The sequence below is a fragment of the Ochotona princeps genome, chromosome 3 (genome assembly GCF_030435755.1).
Source record: "Ochotona princeps isolate mOchPri1 chromosome 3, mOchPri1.hap1, whole genome shotgun sequence".
Taxonomy (NCBI): domain Eukaryota; kingdom Metazoa; phylum Chordata; class Mammalia; order Lagomorpha; family Ochotonidae; genus Ochotona; species Ochotona princeps.
The window spans coordinates 93,880,597-93,901,133 of NC_080834.1; the positions used below are offsets into that span (position 1 = coordinate 93,880,597).

General features: G+C 38.4%; 1 protein-coding gene across 4 annotated transcripts in view; it reads left to right on the forward strand.

Moving 5' to 3' along the window:
• ATP13A4 (ATPase 13A4) overlaps positions 1-20,537 on the forward strand; it is a 119,120-nt gene that overhangs the window by 83,656 nt on the left and 14,927 nt on the right. For 2 of the 4 annotated variants that reach the window (XM_058662107.1, XM_058662108.1), the window contains exons 19-28: positions 1,609-1,772; positions 2,651-2,773; positions 4,139-4,218; positions 6,124-6,166; positions 6,535-6,644; positions 8,258-8,354; positions 9,986-10,058; positions 15,692-15,863; positions 16,875-17,068; positions 18,077-18,165. In XM_058662107.1, the coding sequence (XP_058518090.1) occupies positions 1,609-1,772; positions 2,651-2,773; positions 4,139-4,218; positions 6,124-6,166; positions 6,535-6,644; positions 8,258-8,354; positions 9,986-10,058; positions 15,692-15,863; positions 16,875-17,068; positions 18,077-18,165 (1,145 nt within the window). Of the gene's footprint in view, positions 1-1,608; positions 1,773-2,650; positions 2,774-4,138; positions 4,219-6,123; positions 6,167-6,534; positions 6,645-8,257; positions 8,355-9,985; positions 10,059-15,691; positions 15,864-16,874; positions 17,069-18,076; positions 18,166-20,537 lie in introns of those variants that run through there. The other 2 variants (XM_058662109.1, XM_058662110.1) reach the window with 2 other exon arrangements.

Consider the following 20,537-nt stretch of genomic DNA (forward strand, 5'->3'; position numbering starts at 1 on the left):
AGAGAGAGAGAGAGAGAGAGAGAGAGAGAGAGAGAGAGAGAGTGAGAGAGAGAAGGAGAGGGAGAGAGGGAGAAAGAGAGAGAAAGAAAGGTCTTGCATCTGCTGGTGCACTTCCCAAATGGTCTCAATGGTTGGGACTGGGCCCAGCCATAGACGGAGCTATGCATGCAACATAATTTGTCAGGAGTCAGGAGCTTCAGCTGGGTCTCCCACATCCACATGGTTGCAGGGGCATAAGGACTTGGACCATCTTCTGCTGCTTATCCAGACACTTTAACAAGGAGTTGGATTATAAGCAGAGCAGATGGAACTTGCACTAGCACCCATTTGGCATGCTGGCGTTGTAGGTGGCATCTTAACTACTGCATAACAATACTGGTGCCAACACATTTCCATCATCTGTTTATGAGCTTTTAGATCTATATATAAGGAGTTCATTTTTCTCTAACCCCTGTTCCATTTCTCTCTTCCTGATATTGAAATTTCTGTTCTGTTTCTTTCATGGCTTTTCTCTAACTTTTTTTCAAGTACTGTTCTTGAATGGGATAGAGGACTAAGATGCAACAAGATTTCTTGAAACCCTGAGATATGTTTTTATTGTCCTGACACATAGAGGACATCTTGCCTGGATATAGAATTCCAGACCTTTATTAATGATCTCTGTATGCATGCTATTCTTATTCTTTTGCTTTTTGATGTTTGACATTGTGCATTGCAAACCTAGTTCAAGTTCATTGTAGGCAACTTGCCCTTGTCTGCACATAATCTTTACCTTTTTCTTTGTTTCCATTAATTCATTTTGGAACAGAGGATGCTTTTATCTTGGTTCTTCTCAGGAATATTTTCTGAGACTGCTCATTTGCTGATTGCCTTTGGTCCTTGTCTTTTTTTTTTTTAACTTCTAGAAAATTCATTATTTGCGTCACTGCCCACCAGGACCTGTTGGTGCAGTCTGTGCTCTCTCTTCTTGTGATGATGATCATATTTTTATATTCTTAGTGTTTTACGTTTTTTTAAATCCAGGTTTTTGTAAATATAAATTTCATTTCTCATTATTACCTTCAAGCCATTTGTTGGCTTATTAAAGTTATTAAGCAGTATTTTAGGATGGAACTATCTGTAGAAAACTTCCCCCCCTTTTGATGGTGCATTTGAGTTTCCTTCAGCATTCTCATTATTGTGAAGGCAAAGTGCACCTATGGTGGGTGTGTTACTTCACCAGGCATGCATTCTTGCTGTTTTGCCTCATCTTTTCCTATCCAGCTTCTAGGACCTCATAGACAAGTTGTTACATTTTTCCATCAGGTGACTGAAGCTGGGTAGGTCAGTAGTAAATATTTCTGGGTGGTGGAAGTGGCATGGGCCTCTGTTGGCGAGCAGGCTGTCAGTGTTCTAAATTAATGTAACTTTACCATTGAAAACTTTACTGATGAAAGGTAACATGGCAAGAAACGGGGCCATGGAATCACAGATTAGGGGCGAAAAAGACCTTAGATATGATCTCTCCATGTGCTGAAGAAGGCCTAACCTCCTGGCCTGGCTTTCCAGGCTTTGTGATTTGGTTCCATCTTTTCAGTGTCATCTCGGGGTACTCTTCCTTTCTTGCAGGTGATAATCTGCAGACTGCAATAACAGTGGCCAGAACGTCTGGGATGGTGTCTGAAAGTCAGAAGGTCATTCTCATTGAGGCAAATGAAACTACTGGATCCTCTTCAGCATCTATATCATGGACATTAGTGGAAGAGAAGAAGCACATCACGTATGGGAATCAGGTACAACTGAAGCTGGCCCTCTGTTGTTCTACCTCACTGGGCTTACACAGTCTGTGACTGAACAGCTGTGATTGGCAAGCCTATGACTGATCTGGAATCAGCATAACTTCTTCAAAGGACTAACACATAGGCAGTTCAATGAACTCAACCATCTCAATATTCTGAACTGTTCCCACTGAGCTTGCAAGTACAGTTCTCTCCTGGGTTCTTGAAAGAACTCATTCTTTCACGCTTCAAAAAGTGTTGATTTGGTATGAGAAACAATGTGGTAACCAGAGCTGTGAAGTGAATTTCCCATTTTCCCTTCCTTGTCAGCCTCCCCATTGTATTCAGAGGGGACTTAGTCATTGGGAAAGACACGTTGCACTCCTCAGAAAATCAAGCTATGTCTTTGGTAGAGAGAGTAGTGTTCATTTATCTCCAGTCTCATCAGTATTCTCTCTCCATTGTGTCCTTGCTGCATAGTATTAATTCTGCAGGGGAAAAAAGAAAACCACCAGTAAGTTGTCACTTCAGGGAGAGATTTGTGAAACTGCAATGCTTTTGTATTTATCACTTGAAACATGTGAAAAGTGCTCTTCTCTGGGGCTCACTGAGATAAAATCTGGACGAGAACAGGACATGAGTAACTATTATTCCCCTGTTCACGAGTTGTATGATGTGTGAAGACTGATCCAGCGAAGCGACACTGCGTCTCCGAGGAATGAGAGTTGCCGTGTGACTTTCACACTTGATCTTAGCCAAAAGACCGAGAAGCAATTACAGTGTGACTTTTAAAGAGAGACCCTGCTCCGTCTCCCTTCTCTTCTCCAAATGTGCTTATGTTCTTAACCATCTATCAAGTAGAAAATCTAAAATAGCTGTGCTTTGCTTTGCAGAACAATTACATTAACATCAGAGAAGAAGTCTCTGAAAATGGTAAGGAAGGAAGTTACCATTTTGCTTTAAGTGGAAAATCCTTCCATGTTATAAGTCAACATTTCAGCAGCCTTCTTCCAAAGGTAAGTTCTAATAGGGCTGCATTCTCCCTGAGAAGATACTCATGATGTCACAGAACACTGTCCTAGTTAACTTCAGACTTCTAATTAGGCAAGTTTTGGTTGGTTAGTTCAAAGTATCATACTAAAGGCAGATATTTTTCAATGTGTTGCTGTCACAGTGCTAGATTTGAAATAAACATGAAAGCCAATTTTCTACCATCTGTAGGATTAATGTATTTATGATTTGTTAAATCATAAAGATTGATTTTTGGTAGCTGTTACTATATTGCCATGATTAAGGTTCTTACGGTATGGTGGAAGTAGAAATTCTAAAATACAGTAATAAATATAAAAGGCTAAAGAATCAAATAGTAAAGAATAAAGACTAAAATAAAAAATAAAAAGGAATAAAGAAGCTTTGTTAGCTTTCTAGTAGAGGACTTCTGTACTGATGCTCATTAAAGGAACAAACTCTTAAGTTTTTCCGGTGAAGAACAAACCTATAGTGGGGACAAGCAAAATATCTGTATCTCTATTTCTAACAAACCAGAAAAGACACACGCATACACACACGCACACAGCTTCGAATGGGCTTCAAAAGTGTCAGAAAGAACAGAATGAAAAGACAATGCAAAATTTCTTAAAAAAATTTGTAGTTGCCATACGCATATGAACCAATTAGAGAAAGTTGTGTCCAATATATTGTGAAAGAAAAGCGTGTATATTCAGTTGCTCATCATCTTAAGCACTGTTTGTGAAAAAGAGAGTAGGCTTTGAGACTGAAAGAACTTTAACTTATTGCCAAAAAGGGTAGGGAGCACATAGATCTAACACAGAGCAACTTCGGTTCTGTTGGAGAGAACTTAGGTGCCTAAAACTTTTATAGGCTTTACTTCCCCCAAACCATCAATATTCCACAGCATTAATTAGGTTTGGGGTCTCAGCTTACTTTCATAAGTAATCATCTCTGGTTTCTTTGGTCAATTAAAAGACCACAAATTGTCATTATCCACCGTCAGGCTATTTTTCTGCTTGTTTTGAATGATTTCCTTAGAAATAGTTGCTGCTTTTTCTTTTCCTGGGGTCCTAACCTCTTGTTATGTAGTGATTTCTCATATCCACTTATTCAAGAATCCATAAAGGTCAAGATTTTCAGAACTGTGTTCTCCATGGTACCTGGACTAAATTCCTGTAGCTCATCTTTATCAGTCTTCTTTACTGATGCTTGGTTTCCAGTAGCCACTTAACCGATGACAAAAGGGCTCCTGGGAACCATTTTCCAATTCTTATGATGTTGTCAAATGTGTTACTGTTCTGGACATTATTAATTATATCAGGTATGACCACCTGACATCCTAAGTATGTCCCTTTTGGGTTCCTTTGCAGATACTGATCAACGGGACCATCTTTGCAAGAATGTCTCCTGGGCAGAAATCCAGTCTGGTGGAAGAGTTCCAGAAACTGGAGTAGGTTCTTTGTTAATTTAGGTGGCAAGATCTGCATGGAGACAAAATAGTCATGGGGAGAAACCTAAGACACACAGTTTGGTTAGGGGTTTGGTTCTTCCCATGATTACAATTGAGATTAGCAATACCAGGATCCCCCTGTTCAGATTCTGATTCAGCTGCTCATTTGGTTCTTAGACTTCAGCGTTTTTCAGAGCTTTTTACGATTAGCATCTAAAGTTGGGAATAACTACACTAGAGTTTAAGGGGCTTGAAGGGCTGTGGTAGTCATTCAAATGGAGAGGTGTGATCTCAGTTCTTTTGAGTAATATGGGAATTTATACTTATTTTTGTTATCATCATCACAGTTATAATAGAGGGAGATTCCTAGGATATAAGACTTCCAGTAACACTAAAAAGTCAAACATTTTTTTTTAAAGATTTATTCATTTTATTACAGCCAGATATACACAGAGGAGGAGAGACAGAGAGGAAGAACTTCCATCCGATGATTCACTCCCCGAGTGAGCCGCAACGGGCCGGTGCGCGCCCATCCGATGCCGGGAACCTGGAACCTCTTCCGGGTCTCCCACGCAGGTGCAGGGTCCCAATGCATTGGGCTGTCCTCAACTGCTTTCCCAGGCCACAAGCAGGGAGCTGGATGGGAAGTGGAGCTGCCGGGATTAGAACCTGCGCCCTTATGGGATCCCGGGGCGTTCAAGGCGAGGACTTTTGCCGCTAGGCCACGCCGCTGGGCCACGCCGCCGGGCCCATTCAAACGTATTCTTAAGCCAAAACATTCTGTCTGTTGCAAGTCAGAAAAGGGCTTACTTTCTGACACAAAGGTTCTCATTTTTTTAGATGAAGTGGACAGTCCAAATAAAATGCCTGTCATGTGAGACTTCTAATTTTTCTGTTAGTGGAAAACCACTGGTAGCAGTACTGGACCTCATCCACATGATTCCTGCTCCTGCTCACTCCTCCGTCTCTCTACTCACGTGTTTCAGTTATTAGAAAATGATCTCAATCAGAAATCCCTGTCTGCCTACTTGATCAAAAATTTAGAGTAAACCAATTAGAAAATAGAGCAACTAGTGCAAAGGCATAGCCTATGTTGTGAATCTTGCATTTTAAAAAGTTAACAATAATTATGTCTATTAGAAAAAATTATTCACCCAGACTCATAAAGCCTTCCAGAAGTAGGAAAACATTCTCTTTCTTCAAGCCGGCACTCTGTGAGCGGCTATCAATAAAACAGGACGATCTCCTCCTGTTAGTATAAATTGTGCCAACAACTAATACTTATCAATTTATCATTTTACACTTTTAATGTACTTTCCATCCAGTAGCTAATTTAATACTTAGGTAACTTTTAGAAGAGAAAATTAGTGGCACAAATGGCAAAAATGACAAGGTCAAATTTAGATTCCCCATCCAAGTTCTAATCATGACTGACTCTGCTGTTTATTCTGATAGGATGTAACACAGGTACACCTGGAGCAAGACATCATATATTATCCCATAATGAGGAGCATGCTTTTGTGTGTCTAGTAATCATTTCAAAAATAACAGAAAGAATTAACTGCACACTTCAAAAAGCACTGTATCTTCTAGTTTTAAAATCTGCATGTTCTCCACCATGTGGTAATGTTTAATCACTTCATTGTGAATTTCCTGTGTTATAGCAGAGAATGATGTTCTCTCTGCAGTGAAGCGCAGGGTGTGCACGAAACACTCAGGCTGATACGATGTGCAGGATTTCTCAACAGATGTCCAAACTGCTCAGCCACACCTTATTCTTAGGGAAACTGCTTAAAATTTATATTTGTTTTAAATCCTGTTACAATGATCACTTTGCCTTTTTAATGGGAGATCTGAGCTGATGAGATAGCTTTAATCTCTACAATTGACACTGTTTCCTTTCAGTTACTTTGTAGGTATGTGCGGTGATGGAGCCAATGATTGTGGGGTAAGTAGTTGGTGGGAGGCCATAACCTCACAGTCCGTTTCACCTGCCTGGAGCCCGTCGGATATGGTGCCTTCGGGAACATATGCGCTCTTTGCCTCTTGGTATTGGCAGGGTTGAGACTTAAAGGCGTGCGAATCCTTGGTGATCAAGGCAGGCTAAGTGGGGTGAAATTTGGTTCTGGAGCTCCCGATGCTTTAACTGTCTTTTTCCGTTCCATGTCTTTCTCATGCATCAGACAGAGTAAGGTTGGTCATCTCACTAATGTTGGAGCCCACAAGCCATTTGTGACAAGCTGGCCTTTTCTAATGTGACGTCAGTGGAGATGTGTGTGGGTCAACATGAATGACAGTTGCCTCTTTTTTTTTCAGGCTTTGAAAATGGCTCATGTGGGTATCTCCTTGTCAGAGCAGGAGGCATCTGTGGCATCGCCTTTCACTTCTAAAACTCCAAATATTGAATGCGTACCTCACCTTATCAAGTAAGTATGCACTTTACTCAGCGTTGTTTCTCTCCCTACCTCCTCTCTCTCCACTTGAGGTATAGATCTCATTGTTTTGTCTTCATGCCCACTGCATGGAAAAATGAAATCAAACATTCTATTTCTGAGTGGAAATATATGGAGTTAAAAATAACACTGAAAGAACAGTGGCATTTTCAATGAAATATATTGGTAGGTTACTTTTACACAATTTGAATCTGGGACTTGTTAAGACTGATTTGAAAGGGTTGATTAGGCCCTTATTTTAAAAATGCATGCCCTTTGATGCTTTATGCGGGGATACAGAGAGAAACCCACTTGCACTCATTCTCTTTTGCTTCCTCATGCTTCTTTGTGATACCCTTTCTATTTCTGCTTTTCAGAATCTTTATTTATCTCTTTCAATCACACTAAAATTTGTCTTCAGGCTTTAATTTTTTTTCTTGCACAAAATGTTTACTTCTCCATTTTATTGAATGCTAACATGGTGCCTTCTTTTCATTATTCTAAATAGAGTACATTTACAGTTAAAAAGTGATTTAATGTCTGCTAACTTATACTTCAAAACAGCCTAGAGATGTAAGAATGTGGTTATTATTTATTTGAAAAGTTAAGAAAGTGAATCTCAGAGTTCTTAACCAGGGTAACTAAGCTCACACAGCTGTAAGTGACTGAAGATTATTTTAGAGTTGGGTTTGTTTAAATGTGCTTTATTTACAAGTATCACACTCCTTTCACAATATTAAAATAACTGCCTTTCTAACTCCTTTAAATTTGTTAAATTTATTCAAACATTTGACAAATGTTTGTTGGACAGATAGTGCCATGAAGTAATGGAGATAAATGAAGTATTTATCAAGGTTGATAGGTACTGTCAAAGAAATAAATTGGCTAATGAAAATGGTAGCAAGATGGCTGGAGAGGTGAAATTAGCTACATTGGATGGATTGGATGGGAAAGCTTGTCTAAGGAGATGAGCAAAGAGGAGAAATTAACATCTAGGCAGAGCAAATGGCAGCAGCAAAACTCTTAGCACAGGGAAAATTCTGGTTTGAGAGTCATGCTGGAATGCCAGGAAGTCATTATGACCATATATGCAATTTTTAAAAATCATTTTCCCTAAGTGGATTAGAAAAAGTTGCATTTTCTAAGCCATCTATTTTTAAATGTGTCTTGTTTACTCAACACCAGTCATCAACAATAACACAAGTGAACATGCTCATTGCATACAAATAGCCTTCAAATCTGTAATCTTATCTAAATCCTTAATTCAGAGATGAAGAAGTCAAGACAAGGGCCATCCCATTGCTATGTCATCTGGGATAGAGCTCTGTGAACTGACTTTGAGTTATGCAGCTGACACAACATCCACACAGAGGATGGGTAAATCTGGACTGCATCACCAGAAGAAGGCCAATGGACCTGGCTTGGAATTGTTTTATCCTCAGCGTCTCAGCTGTTGCTGAGCACAACGGCAGCCATCTCCCATTGGCTCAAGGTGGTCTACTCTATCAGAGAAGTGTATAGTCAGACATCTGAGTCCAGCGAAACAACACACTCATTTCTCTTCATTACGTTCATCTCATTCCCTTTCCATTTCTCTTCTTACACAGGGAAGGACGTGCAGCTCTTGTGACCTCATTTTGCATGTTTAAGTACATGGCTCTGTACAGCATGATTCAGTATGTTGGTGTTCTGCTGCTCTACTGGGTATGACTTGGGACTGAGGCACTTGGTTAGGGAGAAATAAAGCCAAATGGTGTTGCGCTCTTAATGTCTAATGCTTCTTAGGGAAAAGAGTGCAAATAGTGTATGTGCACATCATCAGCCTCTCTACAGAAAGATCCTACATATTTTATCAAGTTAACCAGGAATGGAAGCACACAAGAGGAGTTGTTGGTGTTGACTCTCTTAACAGAGAAATGTTTTACTGGTTGTGGCTGAGGATGAGAAATGAACATGTCCTTTCTCTTCTTACTGTTGCTTTTCACCTGGTTGGACCAAGTCTGCATCTTTCCAGTTCCATAGATGGGTCTCTGAATTGAAGCGCTGGTAGATGCTTCATAACTGGATCTCCTATGGGAAAACACATCCTGAATTCAATGCTTTCCAATTACATTGGTGCTAATATTCCCAACATGGCCAAATTTAAGCGATCTACCAGATATTAATTGTTGAGTCAGTAATAAATGTACTCTTACACAGTTATATACAACGTGTGTACTGTAGACTCAAGAATTGTAAATAGCCCCAAGAGTATGGATAGCAGTAAAATATCTGAAAATTATTAGGAAATACTAAACTGTATGTGACCTTTGTTTCTAATTATTTATTTAATGCTATAATCACATAATTTATGTTTTTACATTGACTGTATGTGACAGGCAGCCCACAACATTCCTAAAAATGTAAGAACTGTCTTTCAGGGTTAGTACAAGCCAGTATATCACTGGTTCCTTGAATATAGGGATTTGACAACTGACATATGATACCATAAAAATTCACAGAACTTGTGTTGATTTTCACTATCTATCAAGATACAAAAAGAGACAAGAAATGGCTATTTGTGAATGCAGTGTTTGAGTTTATTCTACTTTTCTTTTTCTTTTCTCTTGGGTTTTGGCTTTTCATTCCATTGCTTTCAGACTATGCCTTTTTATATTCACTGATGAGTTTGCTAGAAAAATATGGGTTTTATGAAAATTTGGCCCTATTTTGGAATCCCAATAACTTGTACTCAAAAGTAGATTTTAACATGGAACTCATTCAAGTCCTCCCACCCAGGAATGAAGAACATGGAAGTTAGCTCCTTGAAATCAGTGATCTCTGAATACCTTTTCCCCTAACAGTATTAATGTACTCCATCAGGACTTTCTAACATCTTATCTAACAGCATCTAAGTGTGCAACCAGGACATTCAGCTATTCTTATTTTCTATTGATAGAATGTCGGTAGCACTATCAAATATCACTTGTTACTATTGGAGATGACTGCTTATACTGAGCCAGATCCAAGCCTGACTTTCCTGCTAACAGGGGGAATGTGGTAGAGGGAAATGTTTCCATCACCAAAAACTAACAGTGATGTCCCAGACCCAGAAACCCTGTGAAATGCCATGAAGATGACCCTCCTGGTCAGAGAAGCTGTCACAGGCATGGCCTGGCCACCTTCCTAAATTGTCACCGCTCACCATTCCAAATATGCCCTGACCACATAATCTCCCTGCTCATTTACTTGAAAAATCTCATGCTGTAGAGTATAAAAGAAAACATTTGATGTGTAACTTAATCCAGATATTATAAATTCTTAAAAATATTTGCTTTCTTTGTTTTTACTTTCAGGAGACAAACAGCCTTTCAAATTACCAGTTTCTGTTCCAGGATCTGGCCATTACAACTCTTATTGGGGTAACAAGTAAGACATTTTAAAAATTTCTTTCTAGAGGTGCTCCCCTCAGCCAGTTTCTTATATTCCTCAAAGATTTGTCTATCATGAGGTACAGCAGCAACAGTGAAATGTGCTTAATTCCAAAGATATATAGATCAATTAATCAATGTTTACTGACTCTATCTCTATCTATCTATCTATCTATCTATCTATCTATCTATCTATCTATCAGCATTAGTATATTGAAAGCATTAGCAAATGAGAGAATGAATGATTATTTTGCTATTTTCTTAAATTCTGGCAAAACACGTAAAATAAAATAAGCACCTTGAAAATCAATCACATTGACTTCAATGTGTTTTAGGGCCAGCTACAGTTGAAATGTGCCCAATTTTTAGAAGCTCAGTGAGTCCGTTTCTTATTTCCAAATCTAGCCTGAATTTAGAACAGAGCTTAAAGGAAATCTTACCATTATTTTATTCCTACTTCTCACTTTCTAACAAACGTATGAATTCTCTGCATGTTGAAATAAAGAACAAATAAATTAAAAAAAAAAACCCTGTGAATTCTTCCAAATTTCCCTTTATAAAGAAGATTTTAGAATTTTTGATGTAAGAGCTGTTTTAGCTTCCTAAGGATGTTGGAAGGAAGGTAAGATTTACCACATAAACTCTGTCCCTATCCAGACATAACCTCCTCCATGATCGTTCTCTCACTACATGACACATTTCATACAACTGCTACATCACAATCACCCAAAGCCCCTGGTCTTGTGCGCCCTGTAGGCTTACACATGCATGTGGGATGACAGGGATCTTTCATGCTGGTACCATGCTGTCGTCTCATGAAAGTTCTCTGGGCAATGCCTATTCAAATTCTTCCCTGCTCCCCAAAGCCCTGACAAAGTCCTGTGATCTCTGTGATCTCCTGTGAACTCTTTAGAGTTCCAGCTTTTCCAGACTATCATACAGTTGCCTTTTCAGATTGGCTTCTTTAATGCGGTAATGTATGTTTTTGCTTCACCACGTCTTTTCATGGCTTGATATCTCATTTGTTTTTCGTACTAAATCATATTGTGTTGTCTTGATGTGGCATAAGTTATTTACTCAGTTATGAAGAATATCTTAGTTGCCTCCAAGTTTTGGCAATCAGGAATAAAGCTGCTGCACACTTGCAGGTTTTTGCATGGACATGTTTTCAATCTCACTAGTTATATGTGCAGGAGTGTAGCTGGATGACACAATACGAACATGCTTCCAGAGGAATGTGTTCTCATTGACAGAGCTCTTGTTGCTCTGTATCGTCACCAACATTTGGTGTTGTCAATGTTCCGTATTGTAAAATGATCATTTTAATGACATCTACTGGTTCTTCTAGGGCTCTTACTCTTATACCTTCTTCTTCATCTAGTATTTTGCTTCTGTGACAATCTTTTTTCTCCATTACATCAGCTTTTCTGTATTCTACCAGAGCATTCTCAGCAGCACATATGTTCTTGTGTCTATTTCTATTGAAACTCGTCCTTGACCCCAGACTCAGCACTAGCTGCTGTCCCCTTTATTGTTAATTGCTCTAAGAGGTTATTTGTACTCACTTTGTCCATTTCCCATCTATAACTTCACTACCATTTTTCTTTCTATTAGCCAGATTCTGGACATAAACTCAACTTTTTGGCTTGTATTATTTGGTAGAAAATAGTGGTGTGTTTGTAACTGCTTTACAGTTGTCTCTCAAAAAGTTTGTACATACATATGAGTTTATTATCAACTTCACTAAAAATAAGAATGTAGTGAGCAAGTGGCAAATTTCACATAGTAAAATTCAACAAGAGAATTCTTTTTTTAAGCTCTACACTCTTGTGTCCATAATCAACATATTGATGGCAATTGGTGACTGAATTTGTTCCAAAATAAATGTTGGTTGACTTTTTACTTTGAGTTGAATGAAGAAGACAAAAGAAAAGCAGCAAAAATTATGTCAAAGCTTCAATCACTCATCTGTTTGTATGGAATAGTAGTTTTTCAATACTGGAAGGATAGTTCTGCAGGATTTCTTTGAAAACATTTGCAATGTATTGGATATAATATGAAATTTTAATGTCTATGATTAACTTCAAGGACATTGGTAATACTAAAATGGGTTAAAATAATCAGGAGATGATCAATTTTGCAATATTCTGTTCTATATTAATTTAACGAATTACAAATTTATGTGATTTTTAAAAAATAGTGGCATGTTTTAGTAATTGGCTTGCAAATTTAGCAGCAATTGGTCCTTAAGAGCCAGCCCCACCCATCATTGTGGTAGGTGCACAGGGCTGACACATACCAAAGTTACAAGCCTTAAACAGCCTCTTTTACCTGCCTCATAGTCTTATTTTCATACTATTCCCTCTTTTGTCACCTCACCTAATCCTAACTGCTATTACAGCAATTTTTTTTTTAAAGATTTATTCATTTTATCACATCCGGATATACACAGAGGAGGAGAGACAGAGAGGAAGATCTTCCGTCCAATGATTCACTCCCCAAGTAAGCCGCACCGGGCCGGTGAGCGCCGATCCGAAGCCGGGAACCTGGAACCTCTTCCGGGTCTTCCACGCGGGTGCAGTGTCCCAATGCTTTGGGCCGTCCTCAACTGCTTTCCCAGGTCACAAGCAGGGAGCTGGATGGGAAGTGGAGCTGCCAGGATTAGAACCGGCGCCCATATGGGATCCCGGGGCTTTCAAGGCGAGGACTTTAGCTGCTGGGCTACCAAGCTGGGCCCTAGGTAATTACTTTGTAACCCAACTCTCGTTTTTTGCCACAGGCATTTGTGGGCTTGTTGTTAGCCTTACAATGTGCTTAAATAACATACACAGCTTTTCTGCAGTGTTCAGCAATACATAGAACAGATGTAAAACAGTTTGAGTCCCTCTGAAACCAGGAACCTGTGTCCCTCGTTGGAAATGCGGGTTACCATCTTCATAGTTCCCACTGAACTGTCACAGGGGTGAAACATATGCAAATTAAAATGCCGCTAAACTTTCCTATCATTTCAGAGTTCTGGTTTGCGTGTTTGTTTTGATTTACTGTTAGCTTGATTGTTATCAACTTTGTCTGTAGCTCAGAGTCCTGACAAAGTTAATTCTACTCACTTCTTATTTTTTGAGGACAGATGGGAAGCTGGAACTCTAATTCATCACTTTGCTAATAGAATTCCTCGTTTGCCACTAATATTTTTGTTTTATAATTATTTCCATATGCTGAAAACTGGCCCATATATTTATTTTCTATGCTCTACAGTGTTCTAGTTTTGATTTTTTTCACTTGATTTCTTATCATTTTAATTTTAAGATGAATGTATAAGAGATTAGATACAGCCTGAGCACATGTTGACATACTTCTGCTCTGTTCCGCCCATCCTAACTGCCTGTCTCTTCCCTTTGTTTTTTTTTTTTTTAATTTCAGCTTTTAAGATAATAGACTCTGGACCCACACAACAGTGAAAAGTTTAATACTTCATTGAATAAGAAGTAAAAAAACCAACCAAACAAACAACAAAAAAACTGGTTTAATGGGAGTGCAGACAATGACTATATGCAATAATTGAGCAGAAAAATGACCATTTCACCCATTTACAGTAAATTATAAAATAATCACAGATCACTAGAACTATCATAGTATAATATTCTTAACTACAGATTAGATATAATATAAAACCAACTTTTACAAAACTGCATTTGCAATGCTATTAATTTATGTGAATGGTTCTTTTTTCTTTTCTTTCTATCTCTCACATACAAGAGAGAAAACTCAGTATTTTTCTTTTGGGGTCTGGTTTATTTCACTCAATATCCTCCAGTTGAGTCCATTATGCTGAAAATGGTAATATTTCATTCTTGCATACATCTGAAAAATATTCTGTTGTATGCATGGTATATACACATTTTGTTTATCCATTCATCTAATGTTGATTCCAACTTTTGGCTGTTGTGGACATTACTGCTGTAAACATGATGCTGCTGGTATCTTCAATTCATTGTGTTGAAGTCTTCGGGTATATACCCAATAGTGACTCGGGGTATATATTTTGAGTATCTGTATATTCATGAATTTTTTATTCATATGGCAAGTGTATTTCTAGTAAAAAGAAACATCCACCCTGCTTTTCACAGTGGCTGCACTAATTTTCATTCCCACCAACATTCCCTTTGATTGCATCTGTGGCTCTGTTTTGAATATTAACCATTCTGACAGGTGTAGGTGACAGCGCACTGTGGTTTTGATTTGCATTTTGCTGGTGGCTAGTGATGTTGACTATTTTTCAAGTACGTGTTGATCATTTATATTTCTTCTTTGGAGAATTGCTTGTTGAAATACTTTGCTCATTTCTCAACTGGATTGAGTTTCTTAAGTGATGGCTGTTCTTGGGATGTTAATCCTTTGTAAGATAGGTGTTTTAAGGGTATTTTTCCCATTCTATTGAACGTCTCTTCACTCCACTGGTTATTTCTTTTGCTTTGCAAAAGCGCCTGAGTTTGATATAGTCGTATTTGCTTTTAAAATCCTTTTACTTATGTAAGGTTAATAAATTTCATGTATTTCATAATACAGATCCAAGAACACAATGACACTCTCCACACCACTTACAACCCTCCGACCCAAGTTTTGTTTTTGTTGCGTGTATGTTAGTGATCTTATCCAAGAACAGATGCCCTATACCAGTGTCTTGGAGTGTTTACTCTAAATTTTCTTATAGAGAAGTCATAGTCTCAGGTTTTAAATTTATCTCTTTGATCCATCTTAAATTGGTTTTTGAGTATGGTAAGAGATATGGACCTAAGTTTGTTCTTTTATATATATATTATATGTGTGTGTATGTATTATATATGTATGTATATATATTTAGATGTGTGTATGTATACTTTTACATGTGTATGTAGATTTTATTTATGTATATACACACCTAAATATATGCATGTATACCTATGTATATATATATATATATGGGCCTAATATGAACCTAACTTAATTCTTTTACAAATAATGCATATATACATAAATGCACATATGTAAGTAGTTGTATACTTATATCTAAATCTATGCACTTTTGTGAGAGAGAGAGAGAGAGCACTTTTGCTAATATCACTTGGCCATAGGTACAGTACACTAGGTATTTTTAAGCATTACTTCTTGGACTTTCCATTGCCCCTTGATGTAGATGTACCATATTTTATTGTAAGAATTGCTGTGATAAACATCTTTCTACACTTATTATTATTTTCTTAGGCTATATTTCTAAAAGTGGAATAAATATTTCAAAAGTTACAGTTATTTTCTTGTCTTTACATATATTGCCAAATTGCCATGCAGTAAGTGTGCATGAATTTCATGCTCACAAAAATGAGTGTTTTTTGTTTCATTACTACACTGTCTGTACTTTGTGTTTTCCTATTTTAAAAGACCAAAGAATTACATTCTATTATTGTTCTATATCTGCTCTTTTAAGGATTTTTCATATAACTTTAGTTTGATTCATTGTTTTATTCTCAGTTTATGATGTAGCCTAATTTGTCCATTATCTCAAGTGTGTGCACCAAAGAAGTTGTATTTTGCTTCTGATGAAAGAAGCAACATTTTCCTTCTCTGGTGAGTACAAATCCTGAATTTATTTTACAGTGAATCTGAATGGTGCCTACCCCAAGCTGGTGCCTTTCCGACCTGCAGGACGGCTCATCTCCCCACCCCTCCTGCTCTCTGTCATTCTCAACATTGTTCTCAGCCTGATTATGCATATTGTGGGCTTCATCCTGGTTCAAAAGCAGACTTGGTATTCCACGGATGTGCATAGGTATGTTCACACACTGGACTCCAGTTTCTCCATTCTAATTTCTGCTAAGCAACATCTGGCCAACATGATGGGATGCAAATGGCTCCTATTTCTATAGGGTGTTTGACTTCTGTAAGTTCCTCAGGCAGCTTTCTAGTGATTCTTTCTTCTTTGTAGCACAGATGTTATGACTTCATCCACCCTTTTGTCTGAGTTGTATTATAGCAGTCCATAACCATCTTTCCTTAAAAAAAAAAACTTATTTGAAAGACTGTAACAGAAAGTAAGGGATCCTTTATCAGTTGGTTCATTCCCCAACTAGTGGCAATGACTGGCTGGGCTGGGCTGAAGCCAGGGACCTGGAATTCAGTCCAGGACGCCCTCATATGTACAGTGGCCCATGCACTTGGACCATCTTCTGCTGCTTTCCCCAGAATGTTAGCATGGGACAAGATCAGAAGTGGAGCAGCCAGGACTCCAACGGAAACCTATACTGGGCACTGGTGTTACAGATAGCAGTTTCACTTACTGTATCCCTGTCACTGTCTTCTATGTTTATGACAAATGTGGATTATATTTTTTTCAAATAGTCCCAGTTTAAGCATTCTAGTTGGAGATAAGTGATGTCCCAATGAAGTGTTGGTCTTTCTTTTTTATTTTTGAAACTGTCGTTGTTGGGTGATAAATTGTGTATTTGTTCAACTTACAAATTATCAGAGACCTCAAGCCACTTAAGAATAATGACTTGTTCATTTCCTTGCCATATAGCTTTAGCATGTGCAATGGATGCACAATTCATTGAGTTAATACCCATCTCTCTCTGCTTTCTATCATATAACAATAAATCCAGAAGATAGGCCTATCTGCTTATTTTTGTCTTCTTATTTTTCAGTGTTTTCTTTTCCAAAGTGTAGGCGATTGTGGAAGTATTAGGTGTTGCTTCTTGGCACTAGCATGAAGCCTTCAGGATACAAATGTATTATAAGGTTTTGTAATTGTTACTTCATCAGCATCTTTGATTTTTCTCCTTAGTGCCTGCACAGTACCAAATGAAACTGTCCCCAGGTTGAACATTTCTCCACCTGCTCCAGAAAAGCTTGGAAGTAGTGATGACTTCACAAGTTTTGAGAACACTACTGTATGGTTTCTGGGAACAATCAACTGTATCATTGTGGCTCTTGTATTCTCTAAAGGAAAACCATTTAGACAGCCCACCTATACAAATTGTGAGTAGAGCTGTATTGGATTGAAGGCAATAGGTCATTGGAGAGGAGAGTGGACGTGCTCAGAGCTGGCTTTTATGTAGAGTCTCCTGGCTCCCACTACAGTTTTCTTCAGAACACACAGTGCAGCTACATTCTTATAGTCCTTTGCTTTTTCTTTTAAGGTGGCATAAATTCCAGTTTCTTTCTCCGGCTCTTCCTTTCACATGAAAATTTTACTTAGGAACTTTGTTTTTCTGGGGACTACTCCAATTTGGGAGGACAAATTTCCCTCTCTCTTTGTCAGCATTCATCCTAGAAGAGGTTGGGAGAAGGGGCATAGCACTCAACTGGGAGCTGTCTCTCACTGTGAGGACAGTGGTCAGGATGGCACTGTGTAGTGGCAAGCTCGGAGTGGGTCAGCCTGGAGGAAGCCAAAATTTCTCCCCACTCCTTATGCTCTGAAATGTGGAATCTCTCCTAGGAAGGATGAGAGAGTGGCCTATGCAACCTCTGCACCACTTGTTCACATCCCATCATTGCCCTTCTAATGGGGAAAATTCAGAAACACAGCTGGAAGAATTGATATCCTCATCAAACTTCTTCCTGCATTCATCTTGGGATGAGGAAGCAGTCACATGCTGACCTCTACCTGATCGCAATGTAAAACTCTGCTCACGTACAACTTTGTTTTCTTTGTAGAAAAGAAATTGAGGAAGATGATTTGCATAAAAGAGACTCAGACACTTGAGTGCCTGTATGGCATTTATTGAAAAAATATGTTTTGTCTCTGTTATTCTATTGATATTTACTGCTTGGATGAACTGAAACTTACAGAAGGCACCTGACTATTTCCACTCCTCTCAAGGACCTGCCTAGAAACGGTCGAGGGAAGGGTGGCTGAATGGAAACTCACACTTCCTAGCTTTGATGCTGCATTTGGATAGAGAAAGCAAGGCAGCTGCATCAGTGTTTATGTGATGCCTTGAGCCTGATTCCACACAATAATAGCTTGTATTCTTGTTTCCTCAGACATATTTGTCCTTGTGCTGATCCTCCAATTGGGTGTGTGTCTGTTCATTCTCTTCGCTGATATTCCAGAATTATACAGGCGTTTCGATGTAAGTTTCAATCTGTGTGATATGATGTAACATTGCAATTTCAAAAAGCAGAGCACAGCTGCAACCCATGTGGGTTGTTGACACCAATTATTTTGGGAGCAATGGAAGAGTTTAAAATAATACTAAATTTATCCATAGTTTTTATTTAAGCTAGTCAACGTATAACATTCTATCTTATCTTTAATTGCTGGGACTAAACAACAGTCTTTGAAAAATATGGAACATTATTGTTTAATAGATCCTTTGCAAGACTGGAAAAATTTCATATATTTTCTCTTGCAAATATGAAAGGATTTGTTTTCAATGCTTCTGTTTTAAAGCTGTGTAAAGCAGTTTGTGACTCTTCTTTGTTAATTCTCAAGGCTACATTCACATTTCTTTTACCACATTAAAATTGCTTTTTTTTCCTGTATGTTCATACTTAATGTTTAAAAACTTACTTCAAAGAACAGTACACAAGCTAACACCTTCTCTAACATTTTGCAATACTGAGACATTTTTTCCTTTTGTTTTTCATGATATGGTTCTATAGGCGCAGGGATTTCCTCTCCTACCCCGCTCCTCTCTTTCTGTTCCCCTCCCTCATATTATTACAATAGTATAGTCCTTCTGCAACAGTCATAAGGCCAGCATTATGTTGTTTAAGTGTATCATGACATTGTAGGTATAGACAATGACAGAAAGTTCAGCGTCCTATTGTCAAGATATATTGAACAGTTTCAGTGGGGGTTTCAGTCCATCTTTTATTTGGGAGGAGAGATGCATACTGTAACGCATCTTCACTTCCCAGTATGCTGGTTTCCATTGTACAGTTCCTCTGGGTGAATATGTGTGTATTTATGTGTGTGTGTGTGTGTATACATGTTTATCTATGTAACTATTTATATAACTTTTAAACTCTACAAGATACCAAAATTTCGTATGCCTAAGAAAAGGAAAATGAATGTCTGCCTTCATCCAGCTTGTTCCACCTTTGAACTGGCATATGAGCATTGCTAGATAGCCTTTACACCGTTCAGTACAATGCATAAAGGACACTTCAAGGAACTGAGCTTGTTTTGCTCAGTGCTTTGTCTATCTGCTTGTCTCTCCATCTCCAAGCTGTTTCCAGAGGCTCAAGATTCTATTCTCTCTACTCTTTATGGTATGAGTGCCTTGCACATGAATGGCACAAAATAGCAAAGGAATGAGTGCCTGGTGAGTCAGTCATCAAAACAACTGCTTAGAGCACACAGAATTGCAAACCAGCAGTGCTTTCACAAACTCACAGTGACTTCTGACAAGTAGCTGATATTTGTCCCTCCCCCCGTTTTTTATACTTTTGTAATTGCATGACTTTGATTAATGGCATAATTGCCTTTCTTTTTAAGTATCTTCATGAATTACATTGAGCACTTATGGGAATCTTTGCTCATTATTCTTCAGAGTAAGTTAAAGCTTCTTAATCTGGATGAAGTTAAAGTTGAGACGAATTGGGCGTAATCACATTCTTTAATATAGGAAGCTGGGCTCTGGTGTGAAAAGTGGGGAACCTGCATGGAGTCATTGCTGCTACGATTAAAAAGGATTTCACAAAGAACTCTTTTAAGAAAATAATGATTCCCTTCAAGAAAATAATGATTTTTCTTATATTGCATAAAAATACAGGCTCGTTTTAGGAAATGTCAAATATGCAGGCAAGGAAACAATTCTTCTACTTTTTAAAATCCATGTACTATAAATGTGCCTTGGCTAATTTACGAAGTTTATTTTGAATGGAATCACGCTGTTGTTCAACCTAGATATCACTCATTTTAAAAACACTGTATAAATTTTTTAAATAGAGGGTGCATTCACATGGCTTACAAGGAAAGCATTAGAAAAGCCACGTGTTAACAGTCTTCTTTCCATTCCCGCTTCCTTTTGGAGGCAACCGATGAGACCTCTGAATTTTGCACATTTTCAGACTTATTTTGTACCTATGTCAGAAAGATACATATCTCTTGAATGTTCTTAAATAAACCATATTCACATTCTCTCAACACTAATAGAAACAAATTTCTATTTATTTGCTCCGGTGTTCGGGGGTGGGAATGTCACAGTGATGCACCTTGTGAAGGAGTCACTGGAGAACGTGGATGTTGGGGAGAAGGAATACAAAGTCATTGGAGAAGGGGCGGGGTCTGACGGCAGGCTATGGCTTCAAGTCTTGCGAAGGAGACAGGAAAGAAAAGGGAAGCTGGTGAGTAGAGTTTCAGACTGCAGCTGCGGGGTGAGTCAGGCTGAAACTGCACATCAGGAGGACTGGGGCCTTGAACAAGAGTCACAGACTCCACACTGTCTAGTTTTGTTGACTGAGTGCAGCCAATGGGAAGGCTGTGATTGAGGTGCTC